Source organism: Petromyzon marinus, chromosome 74 (assembly GCF_048934315.1).
Source record: "Petromyzon marinus isolate PM22_M1 ecotype Great Lakes invasive population chromosome 74, UKy_Petmar_22M1.pri1.0, whole genome shotgun sequence".
NCBI classification, from domain to species: Eukaryota; Metazoa; Chordata; class Hyperoartia; order Petromyzontiformes; family Petromyzontidae; genus Petromyzon; species Petromyzon marinus.
Window position 1 is genome coordinate 9,421,681 of NC_133740.1, and position 20,226 is coordinate 9,441,906.

The 20,226-nt window shown below is 56.8% G+C and overlaps 1 protein-coding gene across 1 annotated transcript in view; it reads left to right on the plus strand.

Moving 5' to 3' along the window:
- The window catches only part of TCF25 (TCF25 ribosome quality control complex subunit), a 64,647-nt gene that overhangs the window by 35,433 nt on the left and 8,988 nt on the right, over positions 1 to 20,226 (plus strand). The window contains exons 13-18 of the mRNA XM_032979564.2: positions 438 to 666; positions 2,139 to 2,226; positions 5,484 to 5,642; positions 8,172 to 8,262; positions 9,576 to 9,655; positions 17,491 to 17,566. Of these exons, the coding sequence (XP_032835455.1) occupies positions 438 to 666; positions 2,139 to 2,226; positions 5,484 to 5,642; positions 8,172 to 8,262; positions 9,576 to 9,655; positions 17,491 to 17,566 (723 nt within the window). The remainder of the gene's footprint in view (positions 1 to 437; positions 667 to 2,138; positions 2,227 to 5,483; positions 5,643 to 8,171; positions 8,263 to 9,575; positions 9,656 to 17,490; positions 17,567 to 20,226) is intronic.

The following is a 20,226-nucleotide window of genomic DNA, read 5'->3' on the forward strand; positions in this document are numbered from 1 at the left end:
ATACCAACAACACGAACTATCATAACAACAAACAGGTCCCTGCAGGGTGGGCTGGTAGGAACATTGGAATTTTGTGCAATTTTATTTTTACACCCCAACAGCACGAGATTTCACTTCGTTAAAGTATTGAAAGGGGACGGACGGACGGACGGACACATTAATCTATTGCAGGCTGGTACACTCAGTTTACAACTTCGTTCCTACCAGTATAACACCATCATCAACAACAATGCCAACAACAATAACGATACCAAACAACAATAATACCAACAACAACTGTCATAACAACAACAACAATACCAATGCTGGCCAACCAGACGACCTCGTGGTGCCACAGTGCCGGTAGCCTTCATAGGAGCTACTGCTACTCGCCAACAGCACTTGCCCCTGCAGTCTGTCACAGGCTACACGGGGGACCTTTGTCTTTGTTTGACCAGCCCAGCAAGAATCTCTCCCAGCTGCCAAACATGGCGTTCTCTGTGGCGCTCGCATGGCACCACCTGGAGGTGGAGGAGGTGGAGGCGAGGGTGGAGGAGGAGGTGGAGGAGGTGGAGGGGGGCAGGGAGGCGCGGGGAGGGGGGCACGAGGCTGGCGGGGGGTCCCACGGCTCGACCCCCAGCAAGGCCGACGAGCTCCTGCAGGAAGCTCTGCTCGCGTTCCCCTCGGGTGAGGTTTGCGTGCGGGCGCGTGTGTGTGTGACGTGTGTGTGTGTGTGCCGTGTGTGTGTGTGTGTGCCATGTGTGTGTGTGTGTGACGTGTGTGTGTGTGTGACGTGTGTGTGTGTGTGTGCCATGTGTGTGTGTGTGTGGCGTGTGTGTGTGCCGTGTGTGCCGCGTGTGTGTGTGCCGTGTGTGTGTGCCGTGTGTGTGTGTGCCGTGTGTGTGTGCCGTGTGTGTGTGTGTGCTGTGCGTGTGGGTGCGCGCGCGTGTGTGTGTGTGCCGTGTGTGTGTGTGTGTGCCGTGTGTGTGCGCGTGTGTGTGCGTATGTGTGCCGTGTGTGTGCCGTGTGTGTGAGCCGTGTGTGTGTGTGTGCCGTGTGTGTGTGCGCGTGCGCGTGTGTGTGCCCTGTGTGTGTGCCCTGTGTGTGTGTGTTGCCGTGTGTGTGTGTGCCGTGCGCGTGTGTGTGCCGTGCGCGTGTGTGTGTGTGCCCTGTGTGTGTGTGTTGCCGTGTGTGTGTGTGCCCTGTGTGTGTGTGCCGTGCGCGTGTGTGTGTGCCGTGCGCGTGTGTGTGCCGTGCGCGCGTGTGTGTGCCGTGCGCGTGTGCCATGCGTGTGTGTGTGTGCCGTGTGTGTGTGTGCCGTGCGTGTGTGCCGTGCGTGTGTGCCGTGTGTGCCGTGTGTGCCGTGTGTGCTGTGCTGTGCGTTTGCCGTGTGCCTTATGTGCTTTGTGTGCGCCTTGTGTGTGCCGTGTGTGCTGTGCGTGTGATGTGCGTGTGCAGTGTCTGTGTTGTGAGTGCCGTGCGTGTCCCGTGTATTTGTGCCGTGTGCGTGCTGTGTGTAATCAGTGCACTGCATGTGTGTGTGCTGTATGTGTGTGTGCTGTGTGTAATCAGTGCACTGCATGTGTGTGTGCTGTATGTGTGTGTGCTGTGTGTAATCAGTGCACTGTATGTGTGTGTGCTGCGTGTGCCGTGTTTGTGCTGTGCGTGTGCCTTGCACGTGTGTGTGTGTGTGTGCTGTGTGTAATGAATGCACTGCGTGTGTGTGCTGTATGTGTGTGCTGTGTGTAATGAGTGCACTGCGTGTGTGTGCTGTGTGTGTGTGCTATGTGTAATGAGTGCACTGCGTGTGTGTGCGCTGCATGTGTGTGTGTGCTGTGTGTGTGCTGTGTGTAATGAGTGCACTGCGTGTGTGTGCTGTGTGTGTGTGCTGTATGTGTGTGTGCTGTGTGTAATGAGTGCACTGCGTGTGTGTGCTGTATGTGTGTGTGTGCTGTGTGTGTATGTGTGCTGTGTGTAATGAGTGCACTGCGTGTGTGTGTGTGTGCTGTGTGTGTGTGCTGTGTGTGTGTGCTGTGTGTGTGTGCTGTGTGTAATGAGTGCACTGCGTGTGTGTGTGTGTGCTGTGTGTGTGTGCTGTGTGTGTGTGCTGTGTGTGTGTGCTGTGTGTAATGAGTGCACTGCGTGTGTGCTGTACCCAGCGCTGATGCTGTTGCTGGGGAAGTGCGGGGTGGAGCCAACGCCGGAGGTCGCACAGCACCCCTACCTGGGCACGATGGCCTCACGCGGGTAGCGCCTCACTCGCTCCTCACTCGCTCCTCACTTGCTCCTCACTCGCTCCACACTCACTCGCTCCTCACTCGCTCCTCACTCGCTCCTCACTCGCTCCACACTCGCTCGTCACTCGCTCCTCACTCGCTCCACACTCGCTCACTCGCTCCTCACTCGCTCCTCACTCGCTCACTCGCTCACTCGCTCCACACTCGCTCCACACTCGCTCCTCACTCGCTCCTCACTCGCTCCACACTCGCTCACTCGCTCACTCGCTCCTCACTCGCTCCACACTCACTCACTCGCTCCACACTCGCTCCTCACTCGCTCCTCACTCGCTCCACACTCGCTCCTCATTCGCTCCTCACTCACTCCACACTCACTCACTCGCTCCACACTCGCTCCTCACTTGCTCACTCGCTCCTCACTCGCTCCTCACTCGCTCCTCACTCACTGTCTCGCTACACACTCGCTCCTCACTTGCTCCTCACTCGTTCCACACTCGCTCCACACTCGCTCCTCACTCGCTCCTCACTCGCTCCTCACTCGCTCACTTGCTCCTCACTCGCTCCTCACTCGCTCCTCACTCGCTCCTCACTCGCTCACTGGCTCCTCACTCGCTCCTCACTCGCTCCTCACTCGCTCACTGGCTCCTCACTCGCCGCTCACTCGCTCCACACTCGCTCCTCACTCGCTCCTCACTCGCTCACTCGCTCCACACTCGCTCCTCACTCGCTGCTCACTCGCTCCTCACTCGCTCCTCACTCGCTCACTCCCTCTACATTCGCTCCACACTCACTCGCTCCTCACTCGCCCCACACTCGCTCACTCGCTCCACACTCGCTCCTCACTCGCTCCTCACTCGCTCCTCACTCGTTCTTCACTCGCTCCACACTCACTCCACACTCGCTCACTCGCTCCTCACTCGCTCACTCGCTCCACACTCGCTCACTTGCTCCTCACTCGCTCCTCACTCACTCACTCGCTCACTCACTCCTTCACTCGCTCTTCACTCGCTCCACACTCACTCCACACTCACTCACTCCACACTCACTCGACACTCACTCCACACTCACTCACTCCACACTCACTCACTCCACACTCACTCACTCCACACTCACTCCACACTCACTCCGCACTCACTCACTCCACACTCACTCCACTCTCACTCACTCCACACTCACTCCACACTCACTCACTCTACACTCACTCACTCCACACTCACTCCACACTCACTCACTCCACACTCACTCCACTCTCACTCCACACTCACTCCACACTCACTCCACACTCACTCATTCCACTCTCACTCCACTCTCACTCCACACTCACTCCACACTCACTCCACACTCACTCACTCCACACTCACTCCACACTCACTCACTCCACACTCACTCCACACTCACTCCACACTCACTCACTCCACACTCACTCACTCCACACTCACTCACTCCACACTCACTCCACACTCACTCACTCCACACTCACTCCACTCTCACTCACTCCACACTCACTCCACACTCACTCACTCCACACTCACTCACTCCACACTCACTCCACACTCACTCACTCCGCACTCACTCACTCCACACTCACTCCACACTCACTCCACACTCACTCACTCCACACTCACTCACTCCACACTCACTCACTCCACACTCACTCACTCCACACTCACTCACTCCACACTCACTCCACACTCACTCCACACTCACTCACTCCACACTCACTCCACACTCACTCACTCCGCACTCACTCACTCCACACTCACTCCACACTCACTCCACACTCACTCACTCACTCCACACTCACTCACTCCACACTCACTCACTCCACACTCACTCCACACTCACTCCACACTCACTCACTCCACACTCACTCCACACTCACTCACTCCACACTCACTCACTCCACACTCACTCACTCCACACTCACTCACTCCACACTCACTTCACTCTCACTCCACACTCACTCACTCCACACTCACTCCACACTCACTCACTCCGCACTCGCTCCACACTCCACACTCGCTCCACACTCACTCCACTCTCACTCCACACTCACTCACTCCACACTCACTCCACACTCACTCCACACTCACTCACTCCACACTCACTCCACACTCACTCCACTCTCACTCCACACTCACTCACTCCACACTCACTCACTCCACACTCACTCCAGAATCACTCCACTCTCACTCCACTCTCACTCCACACTCGCTTCGGTGGTGGTCGCGGTTGTGGTGTTGATTGTGGCGGTGGCGGTGATGATTGTGGCGGTTGTGGTGATGATTGTGGCGGTTGCGGTGATGATTGTGGCGGTGGTGGTGATGATTGTGGCGGTTGTGGTGATGATTGTGGCGGTTGCGGTGATGATTGTGGCGGTGGTGGTGATGATTGTGGCGGTGGTGGTTGCGGTGATGATTGTGGCAGTGGCGGTGATGATTGTGGCGGTGGTGGTGATGATTGTGGCGGTTGCGGTGATGATTGTGGTGGTGGTGGTGATGATTGTGGCGGTGGTGGTTGCGGTGATGATTGTGGCAGTGGCGGTGATGATTGTGGCGGTGGTGGTTTAGGTAATGATTGTGGCGGTTGCGGTGATGATTGTGGCGGTGGCGGTGATGACTGTGGCGGTGGCGGTGATGATTGTGGCGGTTGCGTTAATGATTATAGCGGTTGCGGTGATGATTGTTGCGGTGGCGGTGATGATTGTGGCGGTGATGATTGTGGCGGTGGTGGTGATGATTGTGGCGGTGGTGGTTGCGGTAATGATTGTGGCGGTTGTGGTGATGATTGTGGCGGTAGCGGTGATGATTGTGGCGGTTGCGGTGATGATTGTGGCGGTGGCGGTGATGATTGTGGCGGTGGTGGTGATGACGGTGGCGGTGATGATTGTGGCGACGGCGGTGATGATTGTGGCGACGGCGGTGATGACTGTGGCGACGGCCGTGATGATTGTGGCGACTGCGGTGATGATTGTGGCGGCGGCGGCGGTTGCGGTGATGATTGTGGCGATGAATGCAGCGGCGGCGGCGGCGGCGGTGATGATTGTGGTCGACGGCGGCGGTTGCGGTGATGATTGTGGCGATGAATGCGGCGGCGGCGGCGGCGGTGATGATTGTGGTCGACGGCGGCGGTTGCGGTGATGATTGTGGCGATGAATGCGGCGGCGGCGGCGGTGATGATTGTGGTCGACGGCGGCGGTTGCGGTGATGATTGTGGCGATGAATGCGGCGGCGGCGGCGGCGGTGATGATTGTGGCGTCCGGCTCAGGGACCCGCCAGCCCTGCAGGAGCTGACCTGGCTCTTTGTGGAGCGCGCCGCCACTGAGTGGCGCTCCCCTCCCGTGGTGCTGTGGCTGGAGTGGCGGGTGGCTCGCCTCGTCGCCGCCCTGGACAGCGACCCCCAGCTCGCACGGCAGGCGGCCAGCAGGCAAGAGACGCACGCACACACACACGCACGCGGTGACACACACACACACACACGCGCGGTGACACGCACACACACACGGTGACACACACACACACACACGCGCGGTGACACACACACACACACGGTGACACACACACACACACACGCGCGGTGACACGCACACACACACGGTGACACACACACACACACACGCGCGGTGACACACACACACGCGGTGACACACACACACGCGGTGACACACACACACACGCGCAGTGACACGCACACGCGCGCGGTGACACACACACACACACGCGGTGACACACACACGCGCGCGGTGACACGCACACACACACGCGGTGACACACACACGCGCGCGGTGACACACACACACACACGCGGTGACACACACACGCGCGCGGTGACACGCACACACACACACGCGGTGACACACACACGCGCGCGGTGACACGCACACACACACACGCGGTGACACACACGCGCGCGGTGACACAGACACACCGCGTCTCTCCCCACTTGTCTCACCGTGTCTCTCCCCACGTGTCTCACCGTGTCTCTCTCGACATGCGTCTCACCGTGTCTCTCCCCACGTGCGTCTCACCGTGTCTCCCCACGTGTCTCACCGTGTCTCTCCCCACGTGCGTCTCACCGTGTCTCTCCCCACGTGTCTCACCGTGTCTCTCCCCCCTCGTCTCACCGTGTCTCTCCCCACGTGTCTCACCGTGTCTCTCCCCACGTGTCTCACCGTGTCTCTCTCGACATGCGTCTCACCGTGTCTCCCCACGTGTCTCACCGTGTCTCTCCCCACGTGCGTCTCACCGTGTCTCTCCCCACGTGTCTCACCGTGTCTCTCCCCCCTCGTCTCACCGTGTCTCTCCCCCCTCGTCTCACCGTGTCTCTCCCCACGTGTCTCACCGTGTCTCTCCCCACGTGTCTCACCGTGTCTCTCTCGACATGCGTCTCACCGTGTCTCTCCCCACGTGCGTCTCACCGTGTCTCTCCCCACGTGTCTCACCGTGTCTCTCCCCCCTCGTCTCACCGTGTCTCTCCCCACGTGTCTCACCGTGTCTCTCCCCACGTGTCTCACCGTGTCTCTCTCGACATGCGTCTCACCGTGTCTCCCCACGTGTCTCACCGTGTCTCTCCCCACGTGCGTCTCACCGTGTCTCTCCCCACGTGTCTCACCGTGTCTCTCCCCCCTCGTCTCACCGTGTCTCTCCCCCCTCGTCTCACCGTGTCTCTCCCCACGTGTCTCACCGTGTCTCTCCCCACGTGTCTCACCGTGTCTCTCTCGACATGCGTCTCACCGTGTCTCTCCCCACGTGCGTCTCACCGTGTCTCTCCCCACGTGCGTCTCACCGTGTCTCTCTCCACGTGTCTCACCGTGTCTCTCCCCACGCGTCTCACCGTGTCTCTCTCGACATGCGTCTCACCGTGTCTCTCCCCACGTGTCTCACCGTGTCTCTCCCCACGTGTCTCACCATGTCTCTCTCCACGTGTCTCACCGTGTCTCTCCCCACGTGCGTCTCACCGTGTCTCTCCCCACGTGTCTCACCGTGTCTCTCTCGACATGCGTCTCACCGTGTCTCTCCCCACGTGCGTCTCACCGTGTCTCTCCCCACGTGCGTCTCACCGTGTCTCTCCCCACGTGCGTCTCACCATGTCTCTCTCCACTTGTCTCACCATGTCTCTCCCCACGTGCGTCTCACCGTGTCTCTCCCCACGTGCGTCTCACCGTGTCTCTCCCCACGTGTCTCACCGTGTCTCTCCCCACGTGTCTCACCGTGTCTCTCCCCACGTGCGTCTCACCGTGTCTCTCCCCACGTGTCTCACCGTGTCTCTCCCCACGCGTCTCACCGTGTCTCTCCCCACGTGCGTCTCACTGTGTCTCTCCCCACGTGTCTCACCGTGTCTCAACGTGTCTCCCCACGTGAGTCTCACCGTGTCTCTCCCCACGTGTCTCACCATGTCTCTCTCCACATGTGTCTCACCGTGTCTCTCCCCACGTGTCTCACCGTGTCTCTCCCCACGCGTCTCACCGTGTCTCTCCCCACGTGTCTCACCGTGTCTCTCCCCACGTGCGTCTCACCGTGTCTGTCCCCACGTGTCTCACCGTGTCTCTCCCCACGTGTCTCACCGTGTCTCTCCCCACGTGCGTCTCCCCGCGTGTCTCCCTCCACGCGTCTCACCGTGTATCTCCCCACGTGTCTCCCCGCGTGTCTCCCCACGTGCGTCTCCCCCGCGTGTCTCCCCACGTGTCTCACCGTGTCTCTCCCCACGTGCGTCTCACCGTGTCTCTCCCCACGTGCGTCTCACCGTGTCTCTCCCCACGTGTCTCACCGTGTCTCTCCCCACGTGTCCCACCGCGTGTCTCCCCACGTGCGTCTCCCCCGCGTGTCTCCCCACGTGTCTCACCGTGTCTCTCCCCACGTGCGTCTCACCGTGTCTCTCCCCACGTGCGTCTCACCGTGTCTCTCCCCACGTGTCTCACCGTGTCTCTCCCCACGTGTCCCACCGCGTGTCTCCCAGGAGGAAGGTGTGCTACCGAGGCTCTCCACGTAACGTGCACCGCCACGTCGTGCTGTCCGAGGCCAAGGAGGCGACCGCTCACCTTCCCCCGGTGAGTGCGGCCGTGCCGCTCGCCGGCCACACGGCGCCTAGAGCACGGCCACGCCGGACAGCCGCGTGGCCGTGGAGCGCGATGGGTGGCGACGAGGTGACGCCAGATGAGTGGATGGGATGTGTGTTACTTGAGGTGGTGGTGACGGCGGTGGTGACGGTGGTGGTGATGGTGGTGGTGGTGGTGACGGTGGTGGTGGGTGGTGGTGGTGACGATGGTGGTGGGTGGTGGTGGTGACGATGGTGGTGGTGGTGACGATGATGGTGGGTGGTGGGTGGTGGTGGTGGTGGTGATGGTGGTGGTGACGGTGGTGGTGGGTGGTGGTGGTGGTGACAATGGTGGTGGGTGGTGGTGGTGACGATGGTGGTGGGTGGTGGTGGCGACGAGGGTGGTGGTAATGGTGATGGTGGTGATGACGGTGGTGGTGGGTGGTGGTGGTGACGGTGGTGGTGGTGGTGGTGACGGTGGTGACGGTGGTGGTGGTGGTGGTGACGATGTTGGTGGTGGCGACGATGGTGGTGGGTGGTGGTGATGATGGTGGTGGTGGTGGTGACGATAGTGGTGGTGGTGACAATGGTGATGGTGGTGGGTGGTGGTGATGGTGGTGGTGGGTATTGGTGGTGGTGACGATGGTGGTGGGTGGTGGTGGTGACGATGGTGGTGGGAGGTGTTGGTGGTGGTGACGATGCGTGGTGGTGACGGTGGTGGTGGTAATGGTGGTGGTGGTGACGGTGGTGGTGGGTGGTGGTTGTGTGTGGTGGTGGTGGGTGGTGGTTGTGTGTGGTGGTGGTGATGATGGTGGTCGTGGTGATGATGATGGTGGTGGTGGTGACGGTGGTTTTGGTGGCGACGATGGTGATGGGTGGTGGTGATGATGGTGGTGATGATGGTGGTGGTGGTGATGATAGTGGTGGTGGTGACGATGGTGGTGGGTGGTGGTGATGGTGATGGGTGGTGGTGACGGTGGTGGTGGTGGTGGTGATGGTGGTGACGGTGGTGATGGTGGTGATGGTGGTGGTGGTGGGTGGTGGTGGTGGTGGGTGGTGGTGGTGGTGGGTGGTGGTGGTGGTGGTGATGGTGGTGGTGGTGATGGTGGTGGCGGTGATGATGATGGTGGTGGTGGCGACGATGGTGGTGGGTGGTGGTGGTGACGATGCGTGGAACAAACGAAGATGGAAATGAGACGAGTGGTGTGTGTTTGTGTGTGTGTGCGCGTGCTTGCGTCTCTGTGTGTGTGTGTGTGCTGTTGTTGACGGTTGTTGTTGTTGACTGTTGCTGCTGCTGTTGTTGACTGTTGTGGTGCTTGTGTGCAGGAGGTGACCAACAGTCCCATTCTGGGTTACGATCCGCTCCCTCCACTCGACTCCATTGTCTCCTACACCCGGCCTGAGCGGTGAGTGGTGCCCGTGTGTCCCCGTGTGTGTCTGTCTGTCTGTGTGTGTCTGTCTGTGTGTGTCCGTGTGTGTGTCCATGTGTGTCCGTGTGTTTGTGTGTGTCCGTGTGTTTGTGTGTTTGTGTGTGTGTCCGTGTGTTTGTGTGTTTGTGTGTATGTCCATGTGTGTCCGTGTGTTTGTGTGTGTGTCTATGTGTGTCCGTGTGTGTTTGTGTGTGTGTCCATGTGAGTCCGTGTGTTTGTGTGTGTCCATGTGTGTCCGTGTGTTTGTGTGTGTCCATGTGTGTCCGTGTGTTTGTGTGTGTGTGTGTCCATGTGTGTCCGTGTGTTTGTGTGTGTGTCCGTGTGTTTGTATGTGTGTCCGTGTGTGTGTCCATGTGTGTCCCTGTGTTTGTGTGTCTCCGTGTGTTTGTGTGTGTGTCCATGTGTGTCCCTGTGTGTTTGTGTGTGTGTCTATGTGTGTCCCTGTGTTTGTGTGTGTGTGTCCATGTGTGTCCGGTGTGTGTGTCCATGTGTGTTTGTGTATGTGTCCATGTCCATGTGTGTCCGTGTGTCCGTGTGTGTGTCCATGTGTGTCCGTGTGTTTGTGTGTGTGTCCATGTGTGTCCATGTGTGTCCGTGTGTGTGTCCATGTGTGTCCGTGTGTCCGTGTGTGTGTCCATGTGTGTCCGTGTGTGTTTGTGTGTCCGTGTGTGTGTCCATGTGTGTCCCTGTGTTTGTGTGTGTCCGTGTGTTTGTGTGTTTGTGTGTGTGTCCATGTGTGTCCGTGTGTTTGTGTGTGTGTGTCCATGTGTGTCTGTGTGTTTGTGTGTGTGTCCATGTGTGTCCGTGTGTTTGTGTGTGTGTGTCCATGTGTGTCTGTGTGTTTGTGTGTGTGTGTCCGTGTGTGTCCGGTGTGTGCGTGTGTCCGGCAAGGCCATAGCCATGGAGTCAACATTGATGGGGTTCCAAATCTTCCAGGGGGTCTGGGGGTCGTCCCCCCAGAAAAACAAATCTAAATTGAAAAACGAATTTCCTGTCTGAAATATATAAAAAAATTCACTAACACAGAGAATGGACCTTTTTTTCACAGTACTGTCTAATAGTGTATTTTGTATTACATTCATCTAAACAGAAATCTACGCATTGATTTATATGAAGGACAAGTCCACATATTGTGGCCAAGGTTTAGCAAATTGTTGTTTTTTATTTACATAGCATAGCAATTATTATTTTAACAAAAATATTGTTATAGCAATATATTGGGGGGAGCGGGGGACATTTTGAGCATATTTGAATATTGGGGGGGGATGTGTCCCCCAGTGGCGATGTTCAGACACCACACCAGTTACTCGTTTGAGGCTGAGTCGACCTAGGGGAGGCCCAGGACCGGTTAAAATAATCGTCACCGGTGGTGGCCGTGAGCGGGAATCGAACTCGGGTCGCCAGGTTCGTAGCGCGGGGTAGCGCTAACCACTACGCTACCGCTCCCCCCCCACACACAGTGACACACACACACATAGACAGATACACACAGATACACACACCCACATACACACACCCAATTATATACACACACAGACATATACACACACAGACACACACACACCCAGATACACACACACAGATACACACACACACAGATACACACACAGATACACACACACAGACACACACACAGACACACACACAGAGATACACAAACCCACGTATACACACACACAGATACACACACAGATACACACACAGATACACACACAGATACACACACAGATACACACACAGATACACACACAGACACACACACAGACACACACACAGACACACAACAACAACAACAACAACAACCGCCATTCGCCACTAAGTGGCGGTGACGTCACCACGACGCTTGTGCCAGGCTATGTGCACCCTGAGGCCACGTGAAGTGTCGAACGCCCGCTGGCAGGAGGTCACGGGGCAGACCCAGGTGCCACGGGTCGACTGACTGAGATGACTGGCTGATGCACCACCTGTGCCCCCTACTGTGCCAACCTGCTGTGCTTTAGCCACCCGGCGCTCCGCTCGCTGTTGTGAGCGTCGCTCCTCCGCCCTCCGTTGTTGTTGGAGGGCGACTGCCTCCAACTGCCCAGTAGCATCCTTCACGAGCCTCCTCCACAGAGGCCGATCTTGACACCGCTGGTACCAGTCATCGGCAAGTCCACTCAGCTCCACGTCCTCCTGTACCACATCACTCCATCTCTTCTCTAGCCCGTGCCGCGCCCGCTTAGCCCCCTCAATCCGGCCAAACAAAAGCTGTTTCGGCATGCGGTGGCTGGGCATGCGGGCTACATGACCCAGCCATCGCAGCCTTGCCTGCCGGAGGAGCTCATCGATGGGACCCTGCCCAGATCTTTCAAGGATTTGTGAGCTCCTCACACAATCCAGTCTGGTTAAACCCAGGATGGATCGTAGGCAGGTCAGCCTAAATGTTTCTAACCGGCGAAGATGTTCCATTAGGGGGGTCCACGTTTCGCAAGCGTAGAGAAGGGAGGGAATGATCGTGGCCGAGAAGACCTGAAGCTTAGTGCGGAGCGACAGACCAGGTAGCTTCCACACAGCGTTACGCAACCGATGAAAAGATATTGCCGCTCGACTGATTCGGAGTGAGACCTCTGCTGTTAAACTGGAGCCAGTCATAAGCACACTGCCCAGGTATGGGAAACTCTCCACTCTCTCCACAACTGCCCCATCACCGATTGGGAGTTGTGGGGGTGGAGTGTCCGATGGTACAAAATACCCAGGCAGGTGCTTAGTTTTGGTGGGGCTGATGGTAAGGCCCCACCTCTTAGTGGCACGCTCCAGTCTCAGCAGCAGCGTCTCCAACTCCTCCTCTGACTGAGCAGCTATTACCAAGTCATCAGCATACATAACGTGGTTGAGCAATAGGGAGCCATCCCTTGACCGCACCCGGGCATCGATTAGCCTCCCATTATATCTGTACCATATGGAGATTCCCCCGGTACAGCTATTGAAGGCTTCACGAACTACGTGGTCAAAATAGATGTTAAATAATGTGGGAGCCAGAGGACATCCCTGTCGCACCCCAAGGTGTACAGGGAATGGCTCTGACTCCCGGCCACGTAGTTTTACCCAGGCCCGCTCACCATCATGAAGGTCCTTAATGATCGTGAGCAGAGGGTCAGCTACTCCAAAAGCACGAAGAACGACCCAGAGCCCAGGCCTACTGATGGTATCATAGGCCTTGACCAGGTCAATAAAGCAGAGATGTAGGTCTTGTTGGAATTCCCTACACCTCTGCTGTAGCAGACGGACAGAAAATATGGCATCTGTGCAGGACCGCCCTTTCCTGAAACCGCATTGGGGCTCCGCAAGCCTCTCCTCAGCGTGCCTGGCAAGGCGATGCTGAATAATCCTTGCCAGGACCTTTCCCGGCACACTGAGGAGTGAGATGCCCCTGTAGTTGTTACAGTCTGTGCGGTCCCCCTTCTTAAAAAGGGGGACCACCAGGGCATCCTTCCAATCCTGCGGAACCCGTCCAGTGGTCCAGACTGTTGTTATGATGTCATATAGGGCAGTCTGTGCACAAACGCCAGCCTCCCTCAGCATTTCGCTTGGGAGATCATCTCTGCCCGCTGCCTTTCCTGGTCTCAGACTCCGGATCGCCTTCTATACTTCCTCAGCAGATGGCACCTCAGCCAGCCACTCACAGGGGGTGACTTCATCCAATATTTGAGGCACCGCAGCCTCAGCAGGGTCATCCTCACTTTGTGCCACGATGTTTTCCTGGCTGAGGGATTTTCCCTCCCCCAGGACCTCACAGAAATGCTCAGCAAATCTGCGAACCTGTTCCTGGGGGTCGGAAATTGGATCACCGTTTTTTCCCCTAATGATGGTAATAGGTGTGGCGCTGCAGGTTACTTTTTTGATGGAGTTAAATAGAGATTTGTGATCACGGGCCACTGAGGCAGACTCCATCTCCTCAGCAACCCGCGACCACCACCCATCCTTGCAGCGCCTCACGGCTCTCCGAACCTCCGAGCGAAGGCTGGGGTAAGCCTCCTCATTCTCTGACGTGGGATTCTGTAGCCGATGACAGTGGGCCTGTCACTTTTTCTCAACCATCCTGAACAACTCCTCTGTCATCCAGGGTGTCTGGGGAGGTCTGGACCGCGTACCCAAAGCAGCCATTGCAGCTGCATGAGTCACAGTCCTAAACCTCGCCCATTTACCCTCGACATCAGGAGGAGTCGGGGACGATGCCAATCCCAGCCGCAAGCGATGATGAAATTCTCGCTTGCAACTTTCATCAGATAACTGAGACCAGGCCACTTTAGGTTGGAATGGGGTCCTGGGTGTACACCCACCACCGGAGTGGAAGAATGGCAGGCGCATCTTACAGATGACTAGTCGATGGTCAGAGGGCAGATCAGCTCCACGGTAGGTCCTGGTGTCAAGGACATGGGCTCGCATTCGCTGGTCCGTCACTATGTAGTCCAGCAGATGTTCTTGCTTGGACCCGGCATGCATCCATGATGTTGTGTGGATGCGCCGATGCCGGAACAGCGTGTTGGTAATTACAAGCCCATGGGCTGCACAAAAATCTAGCAGCCTCCTACCGTTGTTATTGAGCTGATCTGGCCCATGCCCTCCAATCACTCCAGACCAGGTGCCAGTATCATGACCAACTCGGGCATTGAAGTCACCCAACATGATGACTCTATCCCGAGGGGCCACTTTAGCCAGCACCTGTGACAGGAGGTCATAGAAGGCATCTGACTCATCGGCTTTGCCTGCATCCCTCCACGGATGTTCATCTTCGGTGGGGGCATAAGTAACCACGACCACCATTCCTCGCCTCCGGTTGATGGGAAGGCGAGCCCAAAGTAGCCTGGGGCTTACAGCTTCCCACACCTCACCGCCACGCTCCCACGCCCCCTTCATTCTTTTGTTCAAAAGAAGACCCACACCCTGTTGTTTGGCAGTCTGCTGCCCCGAGTAGAGGACTGTCCACCCCTCATGGTGGCAGGAGCCAGAGCCGGTCCACCGGACCTCCTGAATGCCACATAGATCCAGGCAGTACCGGTCCAGCTCCCGACAGAGGAGTGGCAGTCTCTCCTCTGCAGTGAGCGTTCGAACATTCCACGTGGCCACCCGTAGTGGCTTTTCGTTGTTTCTGGAGTAGCCCCGAGGGTAGGTATTCAATCTCCTGGCTCCGCCAATTGGGGTTTGGCCAGGAGACGTCATAGACGCCTGGCCCCCCGGGGCCTCCGGCACAAGCTTAGTTGTTACATATTTCAGTTTAATTCGTGGTTTTGTGGTAATTAATTGAAGGTGGAGGGGTTACCAGCCCCTCGCACCCGTCCAGAGCCCCCGTTTAGCCCCTGTGGTGGACACATATGCCATGAGGGGAGGAGCCAATCAAAATTGGAACTCCCCCCACAGCGCTGTCCACGACAGAGTTGCCCGTCCGGCACCGCGAGGAGGTAGGGGTACACACACACACAGACACACACACACAGACACACAGACACACACACACAGACACACACACACAGACACACACACACAGACACACAGACAGATACACACACCCACGTATACAAAGACAAAGATCCCCCATATAGCCTTAACAGACTGTAGGGGCAAGTGCTGTTAGCGAGCACCTATGAAGGCCGGAACGGTACACGAGGGGGTGGGTGGCCAGCACCACGCCCGACCGCCTTTGTCTCCCTAGTGGCAATGTTTACACACCGCACCAGGTACTCATTTGAGGCTGAGTCGACCTAGGGGAGGCCCAGGACCGGTTCAGATAATCGTCACTGGTGTTGGCCGTGAGCGGGAATCGAACCCGGGTCGCCAGGTTCATAGTGCAGCGCGCTAACCGCTACACTATCGCTCCCCATATACACACACACACACAGACACACACACAGACAGCGCGCTAACCACTACACTACAATGCGTTACGCTTCCACGTGCGAGGGTCACGTGACAGATTTGACGTCACAGCTCACTTGCCGTGCAAAAAATAGATGCATTATTGAGCTCCCCCCCACTCGAAAAAAACACACAAGTATATTTTAATTGTATTTTAATCATCTTTGCATGGTGCACACTCTGGAAAGTACCCACATGGCAAATTTCAAGTTTGTCGCATGTCGGGAAAGTACGCTAAACATTTTGAACAGGCAACACACAATCACAACCTTTGCCTTTTATATACATATGGAGATTACGGTCTTGGTGTTCCGGTGTGCGTGTATCCGTGTGTGTCCGGTTGGCACAGTGCGGGGGTACAGCTGGTGGTGGCATGGTGCCAGTCATCTGAGTCAGCCAAAACCCGTGTCACCTGCTGGGTCCGTCCCGTGACCTCCTGTCAGCGGAGAGAGCCTTTGACGACTTCACGCGATAGCCTCGAAGTGCACCTAGCCTGGCACAGCAGGGGGCACAGGCGGGGGGGGGGGCATGGTGCCAGTCATCTGAGTCAGCCAAAACCCGTGGCACCTGCTGGGTCCGTCCCGTGACCTCCTGGCGACTTCACGCGATAGCCTCAGAGTGCACCCGGCCTGGCACGGGAGCCGTGGCGACGTCACCGTCACTTAGTGGCGAATGGCGGTGGTATCGGTGCGGTTGTTGTTGTTGTTGTTGTGCTGCTGTAGTACAACGGCGGTGGTGGCGGTTGTTGTCGTTGTTGTTGTGCTGCTGTAGTACAACGGCGGTGGTGGCGGTTGTTGTCGTTGTTGTTGTGCTGCTGTAGTACAACGGCGGTGGTGGCGGTTGTTGTTGTTGTTGTTGTGCTGCTGTAGTACAACGGCGGTGGTGGCGGTTGTTGTCGTTGTTGTTGTGCTGCTGTAGTACAACGGCGGTGGTGGCGGTTGTTGTCGTTGTTGTTGTGCTGCTGTAGTACAACGGCGGTGGTGACGGTTGTTGTTGTTGTTGTGCTGCTGTAGTACAACGGCGGTGGTGGCGGTTGTTGTTGTTGTGCTGCTGTAGTACAACGGCGGTGGTGGCGGTTGTTGTCGTTGTTGTTGTGCTGCTGTAGTACAACGGCGGTGGTGGCGGTTGTTGTCGTTGTTGTTGTGCTGCTGTAGTACAACGGCGGTGGTGGCGGTTGTTGTTGTTGTTGTGCTGCTGTAGTACAACGGCGGTGGTGGCGGTTGTTGTCGTTGTTGTTGTGCTGCTGTAGTACAATGGCGGTGGTGGCGGTTGTTGTTGTTGTGCTGCTGTAGTACAACAGCGGTGGTGGCGGTTGTTGTCGTTGTTGTTGTTGTGCTGCTGTAGTACAACGGCGGTGGTGGCGGTTGTTGTCGTTGTTGTTGTGCTGCTGTAGTACAACGGCGGTGGTGGCGGTTGTTGTCGTTGTTGTTGTGCTGCTGTAGTACAACGGCGGTGGTGGCGGTTGTTGTTGTTGTTGTTGTGCTGCTGTAGTACAACGGCGGTGGTGGCGGTTGTTGTTGTTGTGCTGCTGTAGTACAACGGCGGTGGTGGCGGTTGTTGTTGTTGTTGTTGTGCTGCTGTAGTACAACGGCGGTGGTGGCGGTTGTTGTTGTTGTTGTTGTGCTGCTGTAGTACAACGGCGGTGGTGGCGGTTGTTGTTGTTGTGCTGCTGTAGTACAACGGCGGTGTTGGCGGTTGTTGTTGTTGTTGTGCTGCTGTAGTACAACGGCGGTGGTGGCGGTTGTTGTCGTTGTTGTTGTGCTGCTGTAGTACAACGGCGGTGGTGGCGGTTGTTGTCGTTGTTGTTGTGCTGCTGTAGTACAACGGCGGTGGTGGCGGTTGTTGTTGTTGTTGTTGTTGTGTTGCTGTAGTACAACGGCGGTGGTGGCGGTTGTCGTTGTTGTTGTTGTTGTGAGCAGACCGCCAGCTCCAGCTGGAGGAGGCACCCTCTCTCTCTTCTTTCGCTCGCTTTTGCCCAGCTTCAACATGCGGCAGGTAACGTGTAGACACACATAGCTACACACACACTCACACAGCTACACACACGTAGATACACACACACAGCTACACACACTCATAGCTACACACACACAGCTACACACACATAGATACACACAGCCACACAACAACAACCGCCATTCGCCACTAAGTGGCGGTGACGTCACCACGACGCTTGTGCCAGGCTATGTGCACCCTGAGGCCACGTGAAGTGTCGAACACCCGCTGGCAGGAGGTCACGGGGCAGACCCAGGTGCCACGGGTCGACTGACTTAGATGACTGGCTGATGCACCACCTGTGCCTCCTACTGTGCCAACCTGCTGTGCTTTAGCCACCTGGCGCTCCGCTCGTTGTTCTGAGCGTCGCTCCTCCGCCCTCCGTTGTTGTTGGAGGGCGACTGCCTCCAACTGCCCAGTAGCGTCCTTCACGAGCCTCCTCCACAGAGGCCGATCTTGACACCGCTGGTACCAGTCATCGGCAAGTCCACTCAGCTCCACGTCCTCCTGTACCACATCACTCAATCTCTTCTCTAGCCCGTGCCGCGCCCGCTTAGCCCCCTCGATCCGGCCAAACAAAAGCTGTTTCGGCATGCGGTGGCTGGGCATGCGGGCTACATGACCCAGCCATCGCAGCCTTGCCTGCCGGAGGAGCTCACCGATGGGACCCTGCCCAGATCTTTCAAGGATTTGTGAGCTCCTCACACAATCCAGTCTGGTTAAACCCAGGATGGATCGTAGGCAGGCCAGCCTAAATGTTTCTAACCGGCGAAGATGTTCCATTAGGGGGGTCCACGTTTCGCAAGCGTAGAGAAGGGAGGGAATGACCGTGGCCGAGAAGACCTGAAGCTTAGTGCGGAGCGACAGACCAGGTAGCTTCCACACAGCGTTACGCAACCGATGAAAAGATATTGCCGCTCGACTGATTCGGAGTGAGGCCTCTGCTGTTAAACTGGAGCCAGTCATAAGCACACTGCCCAGGTATGGGAAACTCTACACTCTCTCCACAACAGCCCCATCACCGATTGGGAGTGTGGGGGTGGAGTGTCCGATGGTACAAAATACCCAGGCAGGTGCTTAGTTTTGGTGGGGCTGATGGTAAGGCCCCACCTCTTAGTGGCACGTTCCAGTCTCAGCAGCAGCGTCTCCAACTCCTCCTCTGACTGAGCAACTATTACCAGATCATCAGCATACATAACATGGTTGAGCAATAGGGAGCCATCCCTTGACCGCACCCGGGCATCGATTAGCCTCCCATTATATCTGTACCATATGGAGATTCCCCCGGTACAGCTATTGAAGGCTTCACGAACTACGTGGTCAAAATATATGTTAAATAATGTGGGAGCCAGAGGACATCCCTGTCGCACCCCAAGGTGTACAGGGAATGGCTCTGACTCCCGGCCACGTAGTTTTACCCGGGCCCGCTCACCATCATGAAGGTCCTTAATGATCGTGAGCAGAGGGTCAGGTACTCCAAAAGCACGAAGAACAACCCAGAGCCCAGGCCTACTGATGGTATCATATGCCTTGACCAGGCCAATAAAGCAGAGATGTAGGTCTTGTTGGAATTCCCTACACCTCTGCTGTAGCAGACGGACAGAAAATATGGCATCTGTGCAGGACCGCCCTTTCCTGAAACCGCATTGGGGCTCCGCAAGCCTCTCCTCAGCGTGCCTGGCAAGGCGATGCTGAATAATCCTTGCCAGGACCTTTCCCGGCACACTGAGGAGTGAGATGCCCCTGTAGTTGTTACAGTCTGTGCGGTCCCCCTTCTTAAAAAGGGGGACCACCAGGGCATCCTTCCAATCCTGCGGAACCCGTTCAGTGGTCCAGACTGTTGTTATGATGTCATATAGGGCAGTCTGTGCACAAACGCCACCCTCCCTCAGCATTTCGCTTGGGAGATCATCTCTGCCCGCTGCCTTTCCTGGTCTCAGACTCCGGATCGCCTTCAATACTTCCTCAGCAGATGGCACCTCAGCCAGCCACTCACAGGGGGTGACTTCTTCCAATATTTGAGGCACCGCAGCCTCAGCAGGGTCATCCTCATTTTGTGCCACGATGTTTTCCTGGCTGTGGGATTTTCCCTCCCCCAGAACCTCACAGAAATGCTCAGCAAATCTGCGAACCTGTTCCTGGGGGTCGGAGATTGGATCACCGTTTTTTCCCCTAATGATGGTAATAGGTGTGGCGCTGCAGGATACTTTTTTGATGGAGTTAAATAGAGATTTGTGATCACGGGCCACTGAGGCAGACTCCATCTCCTCAGCAACCCGGGACCACCAGCCATCCTTGCAGCGCCTCACGGCTCTCCGAACCTCCGAGCAAAGGCTGCGGTAAGCCTCCTCATTCTCTGACGTGGGATTCTGTAGCCGATGACAGTGGGCCTGTCGCTTTTTCTCAACCATCCCGAACACCTCCTCTGTCAGCCAGGTTCTCTGGGGAGGTCTGGACCGCATACCCAAAGCAGCCATTGTAGCTGCATGAGTCACAGTCCTAAACCTCGCCTATTTACCCTCGACATCAGGAGTCGGGGACGATGCCAATCCCAGCTGCAAGCGATGATGAAATTCTCGCTTGCAACTTTCATCAGATAACTGAGACCAGGCCACTTTATGTTGGAATGGGGTCCTGGGTGTACACCCACCACCGGAGTG